We start from the raw sequence: 24,827 nt of genomic DNA on the forward strand, positions 1-24,827 counted from the left end.
TAATTTAATAGTGCAACTTGCAGTTAATAATATATTGTCTATAATTCTGTGGCACACAGTAAACTATTCATAATACATAATATCTTGCTATATTTTAGTAAAATTTATTTTTATTAAGTGGTATATTTCTAATACTTGAAATGGTAACAATTAACGAGGCTCACTAAGACCACCATAACCTATATAGGATCTCAACTGTTATTCTTGATTCACTCAGTTATGTTTTTGCTTCCATCAAAATGCACCAACATGAATAATTTCCATGTGCATGTTTAGCAGGTACTTTAGAGAAGCAGATGCTTGTTTTACCTTCAGAGGCATCAGGGTTCACATCCCACCCTCCAGCTCAGGACCACGTCAATGAATGAGATGTTGGCCCATCACCCTTGCATAGCCTTCACATCCTCCAAACTGGATGGGCATCCCTGTACCAGAGCACCATGCCATTTTGCAGCAGTCACAACTTAACACTGCTTTTATTACTGATTAGGAACTCAAATTGCGCTTTCATTCCTCACTTACTGTTTGCTTTTTCTTTTGTGAACTTTCCAGGTCTTGGTCTATCAAATCTCTTCTCAGCCTCATACAAATATCTTGAGAAATTTTTTAACAGTCATAGCAAAGATATTGTAATCTCTTTCCAAAAATTCTATACTTTTTCTTTGTCAAATAACACACCATGTGACTATCAACATATTTCATTTTCTCTGCTTAATAATGAAACTATTCAGAACAATGCAACACTTTATAGATTGTTGTCTGACTTAAAACTTTGAATTCCTGCTTGTAACAGGGTTCAATAAGTGCTTAATAAACATCATATCAGTAAATTCTCCAAGTCCTTAATGCACAATATATACTAAAATGCTTTATGTTTTAGGTTGCACTATACTATTGAAAATGCCAGGGGCTGGTGTTGTGAGATAATGGCTTAACCTTCTAGGCCTGTAATGCTAGCATCCCATATGGGCATCAGTTCAAACCCTGTTGCTCAAAATCTGATCCAGCTCCCTGATAATGTCCCTGAGAAAGTAGCAGAAGATGGCACACAGACTTGGGCTCCAGTCATTCACATGGGAGATCCATGAAGAGTTCCTGGCGCTTAGCTTCAGTGTGATCTACCTCTGGTTGCTGTGCTTATTTGGGAAGTGAAGCAACAGATGAAAAGTTCTCTGCCTTTTACTCTCTCTCTCTTTAGCTCTGCTTTTCAAATAAATTAAATAAAACAGGAAGAGTTCTTACAAAAAAATCAAAGATATCACTAAGGATATACATGTGTTGTAAAAACTATCCAATGCAAATATAAAGTACTGTTATTAAGATCTAGAAAGTTTGTGTTCCAATGATAACCAGCTACCGTCCTATTATTGAAATGATATTCCTCATAGGTATGCAATACTTGTAGAAATGATATTATACAACAAAACGCATTATTTTCTTTGTGGAGCCTGGTTAATACAGGACTCTGTAATGATCTCTAAGCAAACTTACCTCTCACAATGATGTTGGTGGACTTTTTTGCAGGGTTTCCCACATTGTTATTGGCAATACAGCTGTAAGTACCAGCATCATCTGAGGTGATGGCAGGTATGGTCAAAGTCCCTCCGTTCAAAACAATCTTTTCAGGTAGAGTCCCAAAGGACCTAACCCAGGTGAGGGAAGGTGCAGGCTCTCCTCCTGTTGTAACACACACTAATGTTATGGCCTCTCCAGGATTTACAACTATAGGATCATCCACCAAGAGCTTAATTGACGGAGATGCTAAAAAACATAAACAAAAGAACATGCACCTATTTAGATATACTACAACTGGCATTACACAGCCTACTTTACATTCATTCCTTTAAGCATAGTAAATATTCTCTTCAGCTGAACGCTCATGTATCACTCATATTTAAACAACATTTAATGATTTTTAATTTTAATTAAATGGTACAAATATCTAGCACTCCATTAAAAGTTTTATACCTGACAAGAGGAATTAAAATATTGTTTAATCTTAATTATTTTTGAGCTTTGAATAGTAAGAGATTAAAGTTTTATAACTAAACAGCCTTCATTATTTTAATGATGATAATCACCTTTTTAAAAAATCATTCTTAATAGAGAAATTACAGCTCTTCAGTCACTGTGTTTTCATAGTGAAAATGGTCACTGTTAAAACACTCTTTTACCATTTGAGGAGAAATATTAACTTTTTTTTACCACCCTCAAATAATCAAGAAAGAGATAAAGACCTAGACCAGAACAGTTTTCATCGTAGAGTGGGCTTGATATTTTATTCTTGAAAGAACAATAAAATCAGTTAAATTCATTCATCATACTTTATCTCTAACTCTTCTATCACAAAGTTTAGGCAACAAGATGTCATAACCATTTCTTTAGATCTTAGAAACAAACATTTAAGAGCTCAAACACAGATACCAAACCATGCCTGCAACTACTTTTATTGCTAGATTATGAAATTCCTCAGAGAAAATTACTTAGTTGCCATATTTCAGCCTAAAAACCATAGGAAAAATACCCACTTAATAAAAATTGTGTTGTAGCCTTTTCATCCAACACATGGCAGAAAACTCACAAATGCTACATTTACACATGATACTTTTTTTCCTGTGTATGGTTCAATGCTAGCCTAAATAAAACACTTGTAAATAAAAATGGGGCAAAAACATTCAATTAGCATTTCAGTTAATGCATTCTGAAATATGTTATGTCAAAATTAAAATTATACTGTTTGAAATCAGTTTGCTTAGAAATATTTAAGCTGCTCAGTTGTACTGCTTGACATCTTAGGATATTAAGCTCAGCTTTCAACTGAGCAGTATTCAAAGGATCAATGTTGGGTCCCCATGTTGTTCAATATAACTTGTTCTATCCTTTAAAACAATGCTGGAAGAAAACAGTAAAAAAAATCATGGTTTTGTGGATAAGATATGGAGTACCTTTACAACCTCTTAAATTATTAGTGTCGAATGCTGCCTTTTCTAACATCATTTCAAGTCCTTTGGGAAATTAAGAATGTCATAACATTGGCCCTTCAGAGGCATTTGGTTAAATTACAAAGATTTATGGTTAAAACTGCTGGGAAGTGAATATAGCAGAAATAAAATGCAAAAATTACCACAGTACCATAAAAAGAGAGTACACCCTGAGTAACATTGTTGAACAGATAGAAGAGATAGCTAATTAAGTATTGGGAAAAGAGACAGCATTCTTAATTATTAATATAACATTATGAAGAGATGAAGGAAATCCCTACTGCCTATTTTGAAAACAAATGCCATAAATCATACATAAGTATTTGGTTGAAAGACAACTGCAGATGCTCCAACTGTCATAGCATATTGCAAAACTTTAATTTATTTACATAACATTTTAGCCAATTCAAAAGGCCCAAGGCTTAAAAAGGTCACTGATTGCATGCATTTGGACTATGGAAACACCTGGTTACATTAAGCCAAGGAATATTTGTCAGGGGACACTGATTGCTAGAAGGATGATTGTTTCTTCTTAGATATCATTAGCTAGCAAAGCTCAAGAAGATTTTAAGCTACGATAAAGGCACATGAATATAATAAGATCACTGTCTTAATAATGCAGAACATCATTAAACAGTTTTTTCCAAAACTTAGATGAAAACACGAAATGCTGTTCAAGTTAGCCCCACTGAGAGCATGTTTTTGTGATTGTTCATGAAGGTAAAAATAGACCAAGTAGAAACACAAAATGGCCAATAATTTCAATTCTTTAAGAATATTCTGATGCATTTTCAGTATCAAAATGTTCTAGCTTTAAATGTCCAAAATGTGAAACACTGTATTTTTGTTATACTATCTGCTTTTTATTTCAAAAATATCAGCTTTTTACAACTTACAAAGCTTTCTGTATTCATCAAACTTAAGTACAAATCATGTCTTAGAGGAAAAACATAACCTACAGGAAAGACTCAAAAATATTTTTGTCTCTAAAGCATTTTAAAGGAAATTTCATACTGAAGGGCAAGTCATATCACTGTAGCATAAAGGACTCTCAGTTGCCACTTTCTTACAGGCTTTTAAGCGGTTCCTTTCATACTACACTGCGTATTATCAAGTGGAAACCAGCATGGCTCGTCAGTCAGAAGTCACGTCTATGGTATCATATGAAGCTGGCTGTGACGGCTCAGTGGTCAAACCTTAACTTGCATAGAGTAAGACCTGTGGGTTCGAATCCCGACTCCATCATCCTACAGCTTCGTGTGCTTGACAAGGGTTTTCACTTTTGAATCCACTCTCTGAGAGGACTCATTTTGAGTAATTTTTGCATTAATTTGCGTTTGTCGCTGCTGCTTCCTATGCTCACAGCCTGGCACGCAGTAGGTACTTAAGAAATACCAGCAAGTCAATCAGGAGAAAATGAATAAATGGTTAGTGTGAAATGTTTGATCACTATGACATGTATTTGTTCTGATTGATTGTGGCAAAGATATTTAAGATCATTTTGACTTCCTGAGGTCTTACATCATGAAACCTTATTTACAGGCCATCACATTTTAAGGAAAAATAACGCTAAGTTTACAGTGTCTCAAAACTACCAAACACACTGAATGTAATTGTTAACATGGCAGTTGTCACATAGAGTTGACGTTCCTGTATAAGATAAGCACACAAACACCCCATATGCTGCTCGTTCCATGTGACCTAAATGCTTGCCAGATGATAGGCAGAGAGCATCGATTCTAGACTCAGAACTGGTAGGATGGATGGAAAAATGGACAGGTGATAGACAGATGTGACATACTACTCCTGGGTAAGAGCAGATGAGACAAAATAGAGAGGAAGTGAAAGAATTGAGGGAGGGGAAGGTATCAGACAAAAGACTGCGGTTCCTATTTTTAAAAAAAATGTTAAAAGTTTGAACGAATACCATTAACTTCAATTTAGAAAGTATCTGCTCGAAAACAGCTTTTAAAAGGAATTTCTTCCATCCCCTTAGAAAAGCCTCTTCTCCGACGAGTGAAAGGTGTTTCCTTAAGCTGAGCAACAGACACTTCAGTAGGTCTAAGAGAGGAATGAGTGGGCCGCACCGTAAGCCCCAAGTTAGGATGTTTAAAGAACAGCAGGGCGCCATGCACCCTTTCCCGCGGAGAGTTCACAGACTCTCACTAGCCAGACTTCGGAGCATGTAAGGTTTTACACAAGCGCAGACTCCGTGACCCAGGCAAACAGCTCCTCCCTGCTAAGCTCAACCGAAGGAGAGAGATCAGTCAGATCTGAAAGTGCAAAAACAAGTCAAATGAAAGATGACTCAGATAACACATGATGGTCCCAAAAATTCACATCTCATGCTTCAAGCTGTGGTCAAACAAAGCATGCCAAGGATTTAAGCAAAATTGGAACTCCAAATTGACTGAGATAAAATATCTGAAATTACTGAAAAGTAGGTCAGCTGGGAGAAGCAAAAGAACTGCATACATTATGAAATGATACACATTGATTTTTCAAAGCTGAGCATGAGGCTGGAGTTCATGACAACCATGATTTCAGTAATTCAGTTCCTCAGGAGGCTTTCTGCAGGTATGATGTAAATATTTAGTTTAGGGTTGCTAAGAATTCATTTTGTAAGAAGAGTGTTATTTTAGCAGAATTAAATGACACCTTAGGGATTCTATCATGATTTGAAAAAAGATTTTAATGATCTACTTTTATTGGAAAGTTAGATATACCGAGAGGAGGAGAAATAGAGAGAAAGATCTTCTGTCTGATGATTCACCCCCCAAATGGCCACAATGTCCAGAGCTATGCCGATCTAAAGCCAGGAACCAGGAGCCTCTTCTGGGTCTCCCATGTGGGTGTAGGGTCCCAGTGCTTTGGACCGTCCTTGTCTGCTTTTCCAGACCACAAGCAGCAAGTTGGATGGGAAGTGAGACTCCTGGGATTAGAACTAGTGCCCTTATGGGATCCCAGTGCATGTAAGGCGAGGAATTTTAGCCACTAGGCTACTGTGCTGGGCCCTTCTATCATGTTTATACTGATATCTCACATAGAAGGCAGCATGAAGATCAAGACTTGAGGATAAAAACAAGAAAGCAGAATACAGTGTTAATCACTTGTTATACCACTATAGATTTTGGCCATCTAAGAATTGGGGCTTTTAATTTTGAAAAGGGTATCTAACTTTCTACTCAGGTTTCTGCTTAAATTTGTCAAACAGTTGAACCCGCTGCAGACATTTTCTAGTGGCCTTCAACTTGAAATACTTGAAGATGTGTTTCTTTGAAGAGCAGCAGCTTGAATCTCAGAAATTAATTCACGGAAAAATCACAAAGAGAGACAGAATACAAAAATGTTCAGCTAGGACACTATGCCCTCCGAATAGGGTCCTGACATAAGGGCAGGAATCTGGCAACACACTGAAGGAGCAGAGAAGGGCGGCAGGGAAAGGAGAAAAGCCACAAAGACTAATGAAGAGGTTTTCACTGAGGGGGCATTGGTTCCCTGCTGCTGGGAGTCATTTCAAAACCCCCATGGAACACACTCAGAACTCCTTCTAAAGAGTAAGGAGACTGGCTGGGAAGTCTCACCAACCACCCACATCCTTTATTAACTGAGGAATTTTCTGTGGGATTTTACGTCCCCTACATCATCTTCTGGAAATTACATCACCTGGGAAGCACGTTCGCAGACAGAAAGAGATCGGATAGAGATTTTGCCCAAAGAAAAAGCATCAATGGCAGGCACAATATCTACTGATAATGCTTCCATGTATACTCAATGTTAGTAATGAGCTACATGGATACAATGTAGAAATAGTGAAGACCACTAGAATGAAGAAGGGATAGGTTTTGGTGGAAGTTCCTTATGAACTAGGGATGACTAAGAACACAGCATCAATTAACGTGAGAAGAGACAAAAATAGGCAATTAACTTTTTGCTTCTCTGAGCCTGCATTTGCTTATGGCATAGAACTTTAACAGAGTCTGAGACATATCAGCTTTGTGGAGATTCAAACAAGCTACTCTGACAGATTCAAATAGAGAAAATAGTTATCTCAAAATAACTAATACTTTCACTAAGATATATTTTCACATAGTTTATTACAGCCCATTTTTGACAAGTGCTTTACTAAAAAATACCAACAAACATCTCACCAAAGAAAAACGTGATAATACGTTAGCAGTTGACTTCAAATGACAAAATAATCTATCCATTTAGTGGGGTTTATTATTCAAATGTTTATGCCCATATTGATTGATTCTCATGGAGTTGAAGGGTGTCATACTGAAGAATCCTACTGAAAATGAACCACTGAACAAGATAAACGGAACCCAAATTCTCAAATAAAAGAAGTGAGTGAAAAGCAAACATTATCAAAATTTATAGCTATGTGCATAACTTGTGAAACTAATAACATGAAAAGTGCTTGAGCCTATGAGCACCTCTCTCTGTTGATCCACACTTCATAACTACTGAGGTTTGGGAAAGCTTGCTCTCATTCAAGTTTACAAGAAAATGATCATGCATGACTGCTCTAACTATCAAAGCATTCATCTCTCACGAGGGACTCTGACAGCCACAACATCCTCATGTTTTTTAATGGAAAATTCCAGGATCTGTTGACACGTGCTGCATGGCAAGGACACCTTCATCCCAGACTGGCAGATCATGAACTATTTTTGCTGGTTTGAAATTCTTCTGTTGTAATTTGGAAACCACGCCATCAAGTAATTTATGCTCATCTCTAAGGTCCATTATTCGCCACGACTGCCAGCTTTTTGTGCAGACTGGGTCCAGCTGTTTAAAGTACTGTCTCAGTACAACATTCACCCCAGCCTCTCCCAGTGAGTGATTCAGGTTCAGAACACCAGCATGAAAAGGTGGGATTTTTATCTTTGATCAGAAGCTCTATAGGGAAAACTCCGATAACAGGTTCAGGTACTGAATTAAAGATATATTTGTTAAAATATATTTCTAAACAAATATATTTTTAAAGGTATATTTAATTTGGGGCTGGTGTGGCAGCATAGCAAGCTAATCCACCACCCATGGCACTGGCATCCCAGATGGGCAGACTTGTATCCTGGCTGCTTTACTTCTGATCCAGATCCCTGCTTATGATCTGTGAAAGCAGTGGAGGATGGCGCACGTCCTTAGGCCACTGTACTCATGTGGCAGAGCTGCAGGAAGCTTTGGGTTCCTAGCTTCATATTGGTTCAGCTCTGGTCATCTGGGGAGTGAACCACCAAATGGAAGATGTCTCTACCTTTCCCTGCAGGCCCCAGTCTCCCAAGGATTAACTCCACAGCTTAGCTTGTTTCTCAGAGGGTAACAGGATGGGCAATTTTGGCCTGATACATCTAGCCACTGGCTTAACCGCAAGTTCCTGCTTCCTATTTGTCAAGTTATCTGCCAAGGGATTGGATAAACACTGGGAGGAACTCGAGGGATTTAGGGTGGCCACTTGAGGATTGGATAGACACTGGGAGGAACTCAAGGGATTTAGGGTGGCCACTTGAGGACTGCATAAACACTGGGAGGAGCTAGGCATAGTATAAAAGAAAGCCTGGAGTTTCAATAACGATCCATCATTTTTTTCGCATTCGGCATTCTGTGTACTGCGTGTTGTCTTGTGTTGTCTCACTGCGTTGTCTTTTTTGTAACCCTAGTCCCTCCACTCGGCTCGGGGTACGTGGCGACACGGGCGTTGCCAACATTTCCCTGTGTGTCTCTCCTGTCTTTGATTCTGAATTTCATATAAAAATAAATAAATCCTTAAAATAACATGATTTTACCGAAAGAGTTACAGAGGAAGAACAGAGAATGTAAAGGCAGAAAATATCCTAGTAAAATTAAATCTCAAGCAAACAATGAGAGTATTTATGGAAAAATGGTAGGACTATTCTCAAACTATTCACAATAATTAAAAGAGAGGTGATCCTTCCAAACTCTTTCTATAAGACCAACTTGACCGTAACATCCAAATCCTAAAAAAAAATACAACAAAAATAGAGAATTGTACACCAATCAGCCCTGATAAACATAGATGCAAAAGTTGAACAAAATATTAAGCAACACATCAGAAAGATCATTTGCCAAGACCAACTGAAATTTATCCCTGGCTTTCAGGAGTGATTGAATATGCAACAATCAACAAAAATGACAAATTAGTTTAAAAAGCTGAAGGAAAACCATTTTATTATTTCAACAGGAGCAGATTAGAGAACACAATATCCTTTAATGATAAAAACTTCAAGCAATTTGTATACTGTAGGAATATTCCTCAACAAAATAAAAGCAATATATGGAAAACCCATAGCCAGCATCAAATTGAATGGAGAAAGTCTGAAGTATTTCCAATAAGATGCCGAATGAGATACGGATGGCCATACCAACTACTGCTATTCAAACTATTCCTGCAAGTTTTGTCAAGGCCATTAGGCAAGAAAAAGAAATCAAAGAGAAATAATATTGGCAAAGAGGAAGTCATGCTTTATGGGGTGCAAGACAGATCACACCAGACAAGTCAAGCATGTATTAAGGAGTCTTTATTAACCAGTTTGGTGATAGCAGTGTCCACTAGACATTAGTAAATGAAGATACTGAGGCGATCCAGTCTGAATTAAAACCCTGAGAGGAACAAATGGTCATTATTGTGAACCTATCTATTAAACAGTTTCCTCAGCAAAATAAATTCTCCCAAGAGACATGCAGTGAACAACTGGACACTCTTAAAAGCTGCAAACATTCACCTCCCACACCATCAACACCCCCTTTTTGTAATTGGAAAGGGAGGTTTACACAGAGAAGGAGAATCAGAGAAAGATCTTTGATCTACTGGTCCACTCCCCAAGTGGCCTCAAAGGCAGGAGCTGAGCCAATCTGAAGCCAGGAGCCTGAAGCTTCTTCCAGGTCTCCACAAGGGTTCAGGGTCCCAAGACTTTAGAATATCCTCTACTACTTTTCCAGGCCACAAGCAGAGAGTTGGGTGGGAAGTGAGCAGCTGGGATACAAACCTGCACCCATATGGGGTCTTGGGGCATCCAAGGCAGGGATTTAGCCACTAGGCCATTGCAATGGGCTCAAACATTCACTTTTTCCTGACTTCTCTATCCATATTCCATTAATGCAAGGCTTCATCTCTCCTAGAACTCTTTAAAGTACACAAATTAAAAGCATCTTAGCATTTGCATCTTAACTGACTCACCCAAGCAGTGAACAGAAGGCGAGGAATACAGACACACAAGAGTATGTTCAGGGGATACCTGTCCTCAGTCTGTCCTTGGGAAGCCAGAGACCAAGAAGGTACTGGGGTAGCCAGAAGTCAGAGCGCAAGAGCATCAGAACAACAAGACCAAAAAGTGAGCCACTCCTTATCATGGACCGTTATGGGGCTCGAGAGGGAGTGGTTATGAAACCACAGGCAGGCAGAAAGGACCACATAGGTGGGGGTGGAGTGGCTTCCAAGCTCGTGACCCTGAACTAGTTGCCTAAGACCACATCAAAGCTATCTCTGTCTTCAGGTAACATGACTCTTTACATAGGAGAATCAAAAGACTCTACAGAGACTACTGGAACTCATAAGAAATATTGATAATAGCACAGGATATCAACAAATGGAAATTAATAACCTTCATATAAACAAATAATTGCATGTCTAAGAAAGAACTGGAAGGATCAGTCTCTTTAGAAATTAGGCACTAAAACAAGAAGAAGCAATTTGGACTCTATCAAATAGAAAAGTTTCTGTACAACAAAGAACACAATCAACTGAATGAAAAGGCAACCTACCAAATGGGCAAAGGAATATTTGCAAACCATGTGTCCAATTATAGGTTAATCTCCCAAAAGTGTAAGGAATTCCTAATACTCAATAACAAGCCAAACAAACACAATAAACTGACTGAAAAATAGGCTAAAGATTAAAATGGAAACTTTTCCAAAGAAAGCAAGCAAGCAATGCAGGCATTTAATAGGCACATTAAAAAACAAAACAAAGGACCTAGCGCAGTACTCTAGTGGCTAGAATCCTCGTTCTGCATGCACTGGGATTCCATATGGGCACTGGTTCATGTTCTGGGAGCCCTACTTCCTGTCCAGCTCCTTGCTTGTGGCCTGGGAAGGCATATGAGGATAACCCAGAGCCTTGGGACCCTGCACCGATGTGGGAGACCTGAGGGAGGCTCCTGGCTCCTGGCTCCTGGCTTAGGATCGGTGCAGCTCTGGCCATTGTGGCCACTTGGGGAGTGATGGAGGATCTTCCTCTCTGTCTCTCCTTCTTTCTGTATATCTGACTTTTCAATAAAAATAAATATTTAAATAAACAACACAAAACAAAAGTGGTCAACATTAAAAAAAACAGCAAGTTTTGGTGTGGACATAAGGTAACTGGTAGCTTTATTGCAAAATGGTCCAGCTGCAATGCAAAAGAGCATATTTTCCCCCAAACCCCCCACCCAAAATCAAAGCAAGACCGTTATACCCTTCTAAAATTGAACATTGATCAAAAAATTGAAATCAGATCACAAAGATACAACTGAACTCTTACATACACTGCAGAATCACTAATAATAACGAAGAGGTGGAAATCACGCAAGCAATGACCAACAAAGGAAAGTTAGAGAACACAACACATCCAATCAATGCAATGCTGCTGAGTTTTTTTAAACAGCGAGAAAATTCTGCAAAATGTGACAATTCAGGTAAACTCTGAGGACATCATGCTAAGTGAAATGAACTAGTCGCAAAAAGACAAATATGTCATTCCGCTTACTGAAGTATCAAATTTCAATTCCATAGAATCCAAGGGTGACACGGTGGTTACTAAGAGCCAGAAGAGTAAAAAATGAAATGCAGAGAGTCAAACTCATGGACATAGACTTTTGGTCAAGTGAGATAAAGAAACCCACTGATCTGTCTTATAACTTTATCCTTACACTAAAATACTGCATTGTGCACCTAAGACTGCAGGTTGTGGAGCTCATAGGAGTTCTCATAGCAATAAATAAAACCTAGTTTTAAAAACACATTTTTAAAAAAATGAGTAAAGGTGCCCAAACAGAATGATGTAATTCCAGGTTGTACGTGTAGTAGGAGCAATTTACCGAACTGAATTACAATGCCACACACTGTGATTTACACAGCAGAAAGTGATAATTTTATGCTACCAATCTTTGCCTGTGCATGGCGGTGGTAGCATATTGACTTATGATAAATACTAACTGCAGTTTAATACTGTTATTACAGATCTAATTCTAACAGGAGTCAACTCGAGTCTAACTAGTTGACTAGCTCATTTCTTATCTTGGTATTTCAGACACTCAGAGAACATGGGAACATACTGTTGCAATGTTTTAGGACAATGCTGCTGTGTGATAGAGAGGGTATTTGCTGTTTGAATAAGATAATCGTGTAGCATACATACGGGAACTAAATAAGCTGTACAAAATGAAATATTGCTTAAGGAAAGATTAAAAGCCAGCAAACATTTTTAACACTATTGGAGCCTGAAAAACACTGAAACATCTCTTAATTAACTTCCCCTCTACACAATTTCTTGTCAATATTTCATTTCTTAAAGCTACTGAACATGCAATTTTCAAAGCCAAGCTCTGGCTTTTTTGAAAATTATATTTTGGTAAAACCACATTTCTCTTTTTGTCTGATTGATAAGTCATTGAAGTATCTTCTGTGACAGAAAAAAAAATCACTGTTTATAATACACAGGGTTTTGTTTTCGCTTTTCAAATCCTTCATATTCATGCCTGTTGATCTAACTTGTAAAACAGATGCAGATTACCTTCAATCTGTATACATATAATAATTTCTTAAACCTGTACTTATGGTTAACATTTCACTATACAATATTTACCATTTAAAACCTACACATCCCTAGATTTCAATGTCCTTGACTATAGATGCGCTTGCTATGTAAAGATTCATTACTTTGTATACCTCAGTGTTCTAATTCCATACAGATATCATAGCAGATATATTATACCATTGATACCCCAAATTCTAAACTTCATTTCTTGATCATTTCTACTTTATTAAATTTGTTCAACAGATAGTATTAAATTAATAAGAAGATTTCTATCAGAAATAAATCCTCATGACTTTATTGCAGATTAACTGGATAGTATGTGATTGAAGGATGCAATGAATTAAATTCTTGGCTAGTGCAATACAACAACCAAAGCAGAGTAGCTAAAAAGCTGAAAGTATGAACTGGGCCAATTTATTGAGCTATTGTATATAACTATTTTCCACAGCAGCAGAACAACAGAGTAAAACAATAAATTTTGCCAAATCAGGAAATTGGCAAAAAGTTGAAATTTTGATACTTGGGAAATGATTTCTGCAATAGCAAACTGGAACTACATGTTGCCTGACTTAACAACCAAACAACTGATAATTATGTTGGAAGCTTTGCCTGTACATTATTTCTCAGCCTATCAATTTTCCTGGGCCCTAATTGCCCTGTTGTAATGTAACGGATACACCATCCTTACAATATGAATTACTACATGGACCTTTCCAAATCTAATGAAAAGTTCTAAACCTCTGTGGATCTTTTACCTTATGTGACACACATTTTTTTTTTTTTGCAATGTTCAAATTAACTTTAACACTACATGTGTCGCTACTACCCAGAAGTAAACTCTACAAGTGTAGCTAAGGTCACAAGATGCTTTGAAAGCACTATTTTCTCATTATGACCTAACAAAAAATATTCCTGGGTACATTTCATCATAGCAAAGCATCAGAAGATCATGTGCTTGTGAACAATGCAAAGAAGATCTTTTTACATTGCATCCATTCAACTCAGAAAATTTCTTTGGTGAGATACTGAGCAATTTTTATTCTCAAAATAAGAATTCTAAAACATCATACTTACCTAGCACTATCAGTATAGTTGATTTTAAGAAATAGAATATCTTAAATTTTCTCATTATGAAATCAAATAATACATTGCAAAAAAGGCTCTATAAATTCTCACATAACTAATGTGATATACTCTGAAATATACTAATGATATAATTACATTTAATGAGTATATATTTGACATTTACATATGTTGTTGCTGATAAATAATTTGGAATTTAGCTGTGATCATATTTCCCAAAAACTTCATATTAGTACATTCATATCACTGATTCTAATAAATAAAAACATACATATGCATACATATACATGTGCAAGTATTTATGTGTGAATATGCATAATCAGTGGGCTTGATGAAATTTTAGAAAGCCTCATGGCTTTTTTCTCATAGGATATTTTTAACATATAAACTACTAGTACCATGACTAAGAATGTATGATTTTTCAGATACTTTAAATATATAATATCATTTCAGCTACATAACACCTGCAATGAGGAAGGTTTTCAGGGGAATTTTCTGTTCTGAAAATTCTGTTAGAATTCGATGGAAGACAGGACCAAATATGTATCTCCCTTGGGAGCACAGACCTTCCTCAGTATAGCAAACACAAACGTTACCTCAAATAGATTCAGAGATTATTTTCTTGTCTATTTTTGAAAATATTTTAAATACAGAGTTGGAGGGGAATATAAAAAGATAGCTCTTTCCTCATTTGTTGGTTCAACTCCCAGATGTGCACAACAGCTGGGGGTTGGCCAGGTTGACGCCAGGAGTCAGGAGCATAGGGACACAAGCCTTTGGGCCATCTTCCTCTGCTTTCCCAGGCTGATCAGCAAGGAGTTAGATTAACAATGGACCAATCAGGACTCGGACTGGGGAGTAGCTGATGGTGACTTGTGATGCCAGCACTACACCTGGTGGCTTTTCCTGACACCTCAAAATGCTGACCCCAACTGTTGACTAATTTTTTTTTCATGAATAGTAGCATAAGGCCTGATATGAAAGGACAACAGATGAACCAGTTCTGGATGTTTGCATCTTGTCTGCATGGATCTTGAGGCTCAGTGAAGCTAAGACATCTTGCTAACCACAATCCAGTCTCACAGAGGGTGTTCTCTTATTATCAGTTTCTAGATCTGGTCTACCCCAGAGTACTCCATCAACATGTTCTAGAAGAGAACCAAGTTCAAGGAGTTCCATGAACTGATCATATTACTGTACTTTGGTTGATGAACTTGGAGGTAGACTGGTTTCCCAGGTTACAGGACTTTCACTAAAACTAAGGCAAATTATGATGGTTGCCTATCTTAAAGAATAAAACTTTGATATAAATTGTCCTAGAATTATGGATAAATAAGTAAATGCAAGCAGGAAGCTGCATGTCCACATGGTAATGATTGTATCTCCACTGTCAGAGTTAGTAACCTATAAAATTCGTCAGTGAAAGATCATGGAGATATCTAACCCACAAATAATGGGTGACAAGCTATAAAACCATGAACAACTGTAAGAAGTATTATAGCAATCAACTGATTATACGACCTACCATAACAAATCTCAAAAACGCCATGTTAGTTTATTTTTATTCTACCCCCAGAATAGAACACAGATTGATTTTCTGTAATAGCTTGTTATGAATAGAATAACTATTCAATTATGAGTATAACATAACATTTTACGGATGACAAGTAGATAAGTAGAAAAATCGAATCAATGCATATTCTAAACATTTGCTAAAATGGATTGCTTGAATGGTCCAAAGAATTCATGTTGAGTTTTGAGACAGCATTTCAATATTTTTCATCCTTTTGGCTAAGTATAGTAAATGTTTTCTTTCATTTAACTGACAATGAATTTTCAACTGAGAGCTTTTAGTTTTTAGTTATCCATTGCATCTGAGTTACGGTGTCTTCTGTAAGAGCTACTAGTATGTTGCCCATATGTGTTTTTTACCAATTCAGTCCCAAAATAAACTCTAAAAAATAACTTCATTTAGGTATAGGCAAAACAAAACACTCAGGTATAGGAAGATCCCAGAAACATGCAACTTTCTTGTTACCATGGTAATAAAATTTGAAGAATCTGGGTTATCTTGTTGCTTTGGAAACTGTCTCAGGAAGACCAAAGTTGAAACCCCATAATAATAATTTTTTCCAAAATTTGCTAACAGTTCATATTTTCTAAAGTGTGTGAGAAAAGTAACACGTAAGTTTGGTTACCTTATGAAATAACAAAACACTTAGATGAAGAACACATTTAATATAAATAATGTTATAAGTATCTTCTGTTTTCCAGAAAAATAATTCATTTCACAGAACAATACCCTAGGGGCCAGCATGATTGCATATGGGCTGATCCTCTATGGTGGCAGCATCCCATGTGGGTGCCAATTCAAGTCCCATTTGCTCCACCTCTGATCCAGATCCTGCTGGTCATCTTGGAAAGCAGTGGAGGATAGGCTGAGGCCTTGGGCCCCAGCACCCATAAAGGAGACGTGGAGGAATCTTCTGGCTCCCAGATACATCTGCTGGAAGGTATGCCTCTTCCTATCTCTGTGTAACTCTTTAAAGTAATAAAAATGAAGCTTTATTTAAAAATACACCCTTTATTTATGTGAAACTTGCATGCCAGTGTGATTTACATATATATATGTAAATATGTGAATATATATGTAAATATGTAAATATATATATATACATACATATATATATATATATAGAGAGAGAGAGAGAGAGAGAGAGAGAGAGAGAGATTGATTGATTGATTGATTGATTGATTTTGGGATGGCCAGTATTAACAACTAGTATACCTACTGGGAAAAATTCATAAAAATGATAAAGCATGTATTTTAACATGGCATCAATGGATGAAGTGTTACATCATTCTCTACCAAAATGTTTGAGGTTTTGGTTTTCATTGCTGATGATACCAGTTTTACCTTTGCTATCCATAATTTAAATTGGCAGCCTCGTCATAAATCCTGTTCACTCAATGTTTACTATGTGTTACTTGATGAAATGTTACATCCATGGGCTTTACTACATACAAAACAAAATAATGTGGGTCTTTTGGTTATCATCTCTTTAAGTAAAGTGGCAAACAAGTTGACATGCTAATGTCAACAAAGGTTGCACATCCAAATTTTGTACATTAACCCTCCAATATTAACATCTATGCAAAAGAGATTAAAAGAGCTAGGGTGCGTCTTGTCCTATAGCAAGAATACATCAACATCATTCAAAAGCATTTGCTGCTTTCCATTGGTGTTTATAGAAGTAAATGCTGTTGCTCAGACAACCTGAGTCATCTATGATCATATCTATGTATCTAAAGGGGCCAGTCTAGTGGAACAGCAAGTGGAGCTGGTTCCTGCGTTCCACATGCGCACCTGTTGGAGTCCTGGCTAATCCACTTCCAATGTAGCTCCCTGTTACAGCAGCTAGGAAAGCAGTGAAACATGTACCAAATACTTAGACCCTTGCACCCATGAGGAAGACTTTGATAAAGTTCCTGGCTCTTGGTTTTGGCCTGGGCTAATGCAGCCATTTGGGAACTAAATCAGAAGATGGAAGACTTCTCTGCCTGCCTCTAATTGTTCCCCTTTGTTACTCTATAAAATAATCTTTCAAAGATTATTTGAGGGGCAAGCATTAAGCAGAGAGATGGATACACTATTGGGATTTTTGTGTCCAAACTAGAGTACAAAAGCTTGAGCTTCGACAGTGCTCTGGATCCTGGCTTTCCATGAATGCACACCTTGGGATGTACTAAATGATGGCTCAAGTATTTGGGCCCAAGCCCACCCGTGAAAGAAACTTGGAATGAATTCCTAGCCTGTCCTGGATGAACCCAATCCCAACTAGAACAGGCATTTGAGGTGTGAACCAAAAGACAGGGAACTTGTGTCATCCTACCTTGTAAATAATTTAATACATTAAAAAAAAACAGGAATAATATCTATATGGCCAGTATTTTAACACACAACAAGGTAAAAAGTTATCAATTTTGATCTTATCTCAGTGACTAATTTTTCACTAAAAAATGCACAAGATTACGCACATCATTTGTGTCCAGATTTTGAACATGATTTTCATAATTAATGTTAATTATAAATGTGAACTTTATCTCACACTAAAGTTTCATCTTATTTTCTTCCTTTGGAGTCACTTTCTACTTTCCCAAGACTAAGAATACACAGCCATAAACAGTTTCAATGGTTTCCTTTCCTATGTTGAGTTCCTGTTGACAAACAGGTATTTTTAAAATGTCTGAATCACTTTCTTGTTGTAACATGGTATACTTTCATATCTGATATATCAAAAAATTAATTCTAAACACAAAAATCACATTAAGTAATTTGAAACTGTTATGGACTGAACTGCAGCCTCTTACAAATTCACATATTGAATCTTGACGTGCAGCATGACTATGCTTGGAGAGGGAGCTTAGGTGAAGTGGGGTCAGAAGGATAGGGCTCCAATGTGATTCCATAGAATATAAAATGGGACAGATTGCTGTCCTTCAAAGAAGAAGAAGGGACACCAGCCTCTTTCTCTTTCCCTTCATGCATACTAAAACAAAAAACACTCATGGCAAAGGAAGCAGGCGACACACGCACATCAGGGCGAGAGAGGTCATTGCACGCCACTGCCACAGCATTGTGACCTTGGCATTACAGCCTCAAGAATGGGGATGACACAACTTCTACTGCTTAGCCCACTCAGTCTGTGATACTGTGTCATGACAGCCAAGAGGACTAACATATTTGCACTGTGTGTTTTCCAAAAAATATAGATAATCTTTCTTAGAAACCATAATTGCTGCTCACCGGTTACCTAGATTCAGTGAAAATCAACTAAAAGTAAGAAATTTATAAAAAGAAAGAAAAGAAACCTGGGCCTGGCGCAGCAGCCTAGTGGCTCAAGTTCTTGCCTTGAACGTGCCGGGAGCCCATATGGGCGCCGGTTCTAATCCTGGCAGCCCTGCTTCCCATCTAGCTCCCTGCTTGTGGCCTGGGAAAGCAGTCAGGGATGGCCCAAAGCCTTGGGACCCTGCACCTGCTTGGGAGAACCGGAAGGAGATCTGGGCTCCTGGCTTTGGATGGGTGCAGCTCTGGCCGTGTGGTTGCTTAAGGAGTGAATCATTGGATGGAAGATCTTCCTCTCTGTCTCTCCTCTTCTCTAAAATATATCTGACTTTCCAATAAAAATAAAATAATTCTTTAAAAAGCAAAACAACCTACAAGGGCAAGGGAAAGTTTACACCCAGATGCATGCAGGTGCCAGCAAATGAGCTACTCTATTATTTCTTTGCACTTTACCTGGATATCTATGATAAGGAAAAAAATCTTATCATAGGAGATAAGATTTCTGTATTCCTATACTTGAAATATCATTTTATTTCTAATAAACTTTAGATAAGTTACTTATATTTCTCTCAACATAGAACTACCAGGAATAGATCGCAACACACAGATTAAAATTCACAATTATGGGACCCTTTCATTACAACTAATCTATGAGTTCTCTAAAAGATTAAGAACAGATAATAGCTATCCAATATACAGATTAAATGTGTCCTTAACCGCTATATTTTTGATGATAATTTGTCATAAAAGATCGAAGGGAAAAAGGAAGGAGATAAAAGAAAAGAAAGAGAAAATAATGGAGGTATGGAAGAGATAAAGGGTCATAATTTTACAGTTAGTAATACTTTTGTGTTGATTTGGTTCTTGTTTGCAATGAACAGGAACCCAGAAGCACAGGCAATTAAAGCCAAAATAAAAAAAAAATGGGATTACATCAAGCTAGGCAGTCTCTGCACCACAAAGGAAACCATCAACACAATGAGAAGCCAACCAACAGAATGGAAGAAAACATTTGTGAATTGTGCAATTGATAGAGGATTGATACCCAATATCTATAAAGAGCTCAGTAATCTCAACAACAATCCAGTTGAAAAATGGACAAAGCGCATGAACAAGCAATTTCCTATGACTGAAATACAAATGGCCAGTGACACATGAAGGAATACTCAGGTTCACTGGTCATCAGGGAAATGCAAATAAAGATTATAATGAGTTTTCAACTCACCCTAGTTATAATTGCTACCATCCCAAAAAATGAAATAATAAATGTTGGTGAGGATGTGGGGGAAAAGGCACAACCACTATGGAAGTATGGGGATCCCTCGCATATCTGAAAAGAGATCTATCATGCGAAACAAACATCCCACTCCTGGAAATTTACTGAAATGAAAGTAAATCAGCACATAAGCTCCTTGTACCCTTATGGTTATGGAATCACAATTTACAATAGCTAACATATGGAATGAACCCAGATATCCATCTCCTGATGATCAGATTAAGAACATGTTATATAAATACCTTGTGGTATACTAAGATGTTAAAAAGGATGAAATGCTGTCTTTTGCAACAAAATGGATGCAACTGGAAACCATAATGCTTTCTGAAACAAGTTGGCCGTAAAAGGATAATTATCAGATGGTTTCCTTGATAAACAATAGCTAAAATAGAACACACACAAACAAGGTATAAGAAGAAAATGATCTCTTTGGGGTATGACTGCTATGATTGGCTCATGCTTATAATCCAGTTGAACTGCAGCCTTCTTGCTCTCTACTTGTTGAATACTGATACTAATGACGAATTAAGCCTGTGAATATAGAGCAAATTAAAATTATATGTCTCTGCAAAAACTGATGAAGGTGGCAGGGATGTTGAGAGGGAATAGGGAAGAAAGGAAATTGTGATCAGTTTTTGGAACTGTATCTGTGAAATGCACGAAACTTGTCCTCTTTATGATAATAAAAATTAAAAAAAAAAACCAATACATCTAAATCAGATACTTCTTCAAGAATGCTAAGGTTCCGCTCACTAGATCAGGAGATATAAATAAGTAAATCAGCCCCATCTATCCCATTTCTTCAGAGAATTTGTTATAACTCCCAAGCAAGTAATAACATATGCTTTTCACTCTAATATAGATACTCTGCTTAATTCTTATTTGCCTTTAAATCATAACACATAACCATTTAAGCATTTGAAATAAATTAAAATATATGAAATTTAATTTATCATACTACTTATGTGCTTTCCTGTTAGGAATATACACAATCTCAGAAATTTAAAATAATTTATACTTAGTCAACGTAATTATTATAATTCAAATATACACCTATATTTATTAACATTCCAAATCTACAAATCTTATCAGGTTTTATTTTAATAAACTATGAGGAAAACAGCTATATTAAGAATTTATGCAGGCCCCAGCATGATGGCCTAGTGGCTGAATCTTCCACTTGCAACTGCCTGGATCCCATATTGGCTTTGGTTTAGGTCCCAGCTGCTCCATTTCACATTCAGCTCCCTGTTTGTTGCCTGGGAAAGCAATAGATGGCCCAAAGCCTTGGGACCCTGCACCCACGTGGGAGGCCTGCAAGAAGTTCCTGGCTCCTGGGTTCAGATTGGCTCAGCTCTGGCTATTGGGGCCATTTGGGGAGTGAACCAGCAGATGCAAGATCTGTCTGTCTCTTTACTTCTGTAAGTCTGTCTTTTCATTAAATAATAAATAATCTTTTAAAAGTTACACATAACTTATCATTTTATTAAATGGGAATAGGGAAACAGCAACTTCTGGATCTCCCTACAATGTGAATTGATCAGTGTTGATGATATGAAACAAACCTGTTTCTTCATATTATATAACATTCTTTAGAGGCTGGCGCTCTGGCACATTGAGTAAAGCTGCCACCTGTGGGATCTGAATCCCATATAGGCATGGGTTTGAGGCCCAGTTACTTCACTTCTGGTATTGCTCTCTGGTAAGGTATGTGGGAAAATCATGGAGGATGGTCCACGTGCATGGTGCCCTGGACCCAAAAGGGAGACCCAGAAAAAGACTGAATCCTGGCTCCTGATTAGCTCAATCAGAGGGGAAGCAGATCTCTCTGTCTCTCCCTCTGTAACTCTGCCTTTCACATAAATAAAGGATATACTGTGTCGTTTGGGCAGGTACTGCCATCAAAGTTATTTGAATGCAGAGACATCACAACAAAATTTTGTTTTATGTCAAATATAGTTATTGATCAATTACTTGATCCTATAACAAAAACAATTTCCAAATTTAGTATTTTTATGAATGCATTTTACAGAGGAGGAGATGAACTGAACAAGTCAGAATTTTTCTCTCCCATAATAAAGGATCCATTTTCCTCAACATTGTGCAAACTAAGAGCTAAAAACATGGGAAGTCGACCTAGGTTACTGTCTTAAAAGAGAGACTCAAATGGAAAATCTGGCTCTCTGATTGTTGCAGTGGTAGTTCCCGTTTCTCCCCTGTGTTGAGATGGCTTAAATGCACTTGGCTGGCAATATAGGATCTGCTCATAGGAAGATACTCTAAGCTTAATTGATTCCCAGTGTACTTTGAGAGCAATGATTCCAGCTGTTTGAAATGCACAAACCCTTACAACTCTGAGCACAAACAGATGGTCAAAGAGCCTAGACAAACCTGGTTTGAATATGTAAAGTATTGAGACACATGACCTGACAAGTGGTTGAAGGGTTAGAGTGGCTTGTGCCTTTAAACAAGCTGTTTACCCTAACTCCAACTCTCATCTTGTAGGGAACCTCAATCTGGATTTGTTATAAGGCAATTATAAAGAAAACTTTTATTTGTTTATTTAGCCAAAGCACAAACTAACATGAAAAATTAAGCATGGGACAGAAATACAAACGCTGAAACACATCTGTATTTAAAAGACTGTATGTAAAACACATCTGTATTTAAAAGACATATGCCCTCCATTTGACAGGTAGTTAGGACTCTGTTCTGACCTGCCAGTTGTTAATCTCTGAAATAAAAGAATCCATTTCCTTTAAAGAATTTCAGGAATTCCATCCCCTTTTATGGCCATCTTCTCCTTTAAACTTTACTTATCTCATATGTTGTGTTAGTTCATCCTCAAAACAATCCAGCCAGGATTCTTTAGCCTCACAGATCAGAAAGAAAAACACATGATCCATTGGAAGACATTTACTGATGTCCCACCTGGGATAATGTGGGGAGTCAGATGGGCCAATAGGCAGTTAAGGTCTCCGGTCTTGGTGAAGTTAACTTTTAAATGATAAAATCTTGCTTCTCCTCATTTTTTTAACCCTCCCAAGGGCTCTTCCTCCCTAGTTTTGTTCCTCAGTCCCCTTGAGGGAGATCAAGGGGACAAAACTGAGCAATCAATTGCCATCATTTATAGTTATGACAAAAACAAGGACACACGGCCTGTACCAACCCTCATCTCTGAGTTACAGAGATGTTTGATTTTTCAGCTTATCATCAGAATGGGAGAAGCAAGCTACCAGTTGCATCCTTCTGATGTCCTTCTAATTCTAACTAAGGTGCTAGACATTGCTTCTCTTTTGTGAATGAGTACCACTGTCCTCCCTCCCCCCCCTTTTCTCTATGGTTTGACTCCTTGGCTGAGATGGTGCATAAAAGATACCACCTCACCACCTACACTTTTTCTGGGATCTATCCAACTTTGGAGACTCCTCCCATCACTATGGAAGAAGACCGCTCTCATTCTCTCTTAAGTGAATATTGTTTTACCCCTAAATTTGTCCACATGAAAATTCTTTTGGGCCAGGCTCAATAATGTAGTGGTTAAAGTCCTTGCCTTGCACGTACCAGGATCCCATATGAGCATCGGTTCTAATCCCAGCGGCCCTGCTTCCCATCCAGCTCCCTGCTTGTGGCCTGGGAAAACAATCCCAAAGCCTTGGGACCCTGCACCCACATGGGAGACCTGGACGAGCTCCTGGTTCTTGGCTCTGGATTGGCTCAGCACCACCCATTGTGACCACATGGGGAGTGAACCACTGGATGGGTCACTCTTCCTCTCTGTCTCTCCTCCTCTCTGTATATCTGCCTTTCGAATAAAAACAAAGAAAGGAAGAATCTTTTGTGTGAGACAAAAACTGAGGTTGCTATTGTCTCTTGCATAAAACTCATCACAGCATAACCTCTTGTTATGTCTTTTCTCCATAACCAAGCTCTCTTTGGGGTAAGTTTGCCACAACAAGCTGAAACACTAAACGCAGCAAGACACCTATCAGGTGCTTTCTTCCAGCAGGGTGGGGATTACAGAATGGGAGAAGAGGCAGAGGGATGTCTCCCGCCATGGTGACAGGAGGGGGCTGCAAGAGAAGGGGGACTGGAGGAGTAAGAGGAGACAGAGCAGGAGGAGGGCACGGTGAGGAGGGCCAGCACAGCAATGGGAACACAGCTGCAGGCGTGTGCCTGCTTTGTGGCACTGGGCGGGCGTCACGGGGCTGTGAGGGATTGGTCGATAGGACTGCTGGAGCCACAGGGGATTGGTGTGTGTTGTTGGGGATTAGTGGGGAGGGCTGCGAGGGGTTAGTGGAGAGAGCTGGCAGATACGGCACCATGAGGTTACAGCACATTGGTGGGAACAAGTTATGAAGTTACAGCGGATTGGCAGACAGTACAATTTTAACCAGCACACAAATGTTCAGGAAGCTGACCTAGGGCAAGCAGATACTTAAAATTGTAACAGATGGCAGGGGCTGATGCTTGACACACATATATAAAAATGTAAGTTAATAAAGCACTACTCAACTACAATGCTGCAACATTGACAGTAATACAATATTTTATTCTTCCTTATTCTGCTGCCATGTCTTTACTGGCACAAGATTTATTTCTGAGTTTTAACTTTTCTTTGCATAATCTGTGTATTTTTAAAATCTATTAAAGAAACCAGGGAAAAAATTAGTTATAATAACTCAGAATACAATTCAAGCCAAGAACAACAGAATTAGTCAATTCTTCTAAAGTGTCTCTGCTTTCATTTCTTTTTTTTTTAAGATTTATTTATTTTTATTACAAAGTCAGATATACAGAGAGGAGGAGAGACAGAGAGGA

The 24,827-nt window shown here is 37.9% G+C and overlaps 1 protein-coding gene across 1 annotated transcript in view; it reads right to left on the minus strand.

Annotated features, from left to right (window-relative positions):
- MDGA2 (MAM domain containing glycosylphosphatidylinositol anchor 2) overlaps positions 1 to 24,827 on the minus strand; it is a 687,915-nt gene that overhangs the window by 199,176 nt on the left and 463,912 nt on the right. Inside the window, exon 6 of the mRNA XM_058666386.1 lies at positions 1,492 to 1,761. Coding sequence (XP_058522369.1) covers positions 1,492 to 1,761 — 270 coding nt within the window. The remainder of the gene's footprint in view (positions 1 to 1,491; positions 1,762 to 24,827) is intronic.

Source organism: Ochotona princeps, chromosome 6 (genome assembly GCF_030435755.1).
Source record: "Ochotona princeps isolate mOchPri1 chromosome 6, mOchPri1.hap1, whole genome shotgun sequence".
Lineage (NCBI taxonomy): Eukaryota > Metazoa > Chordata > Mammalia > Lagomorpha > Ochotonidae > Ochotona > Ochotona princeps.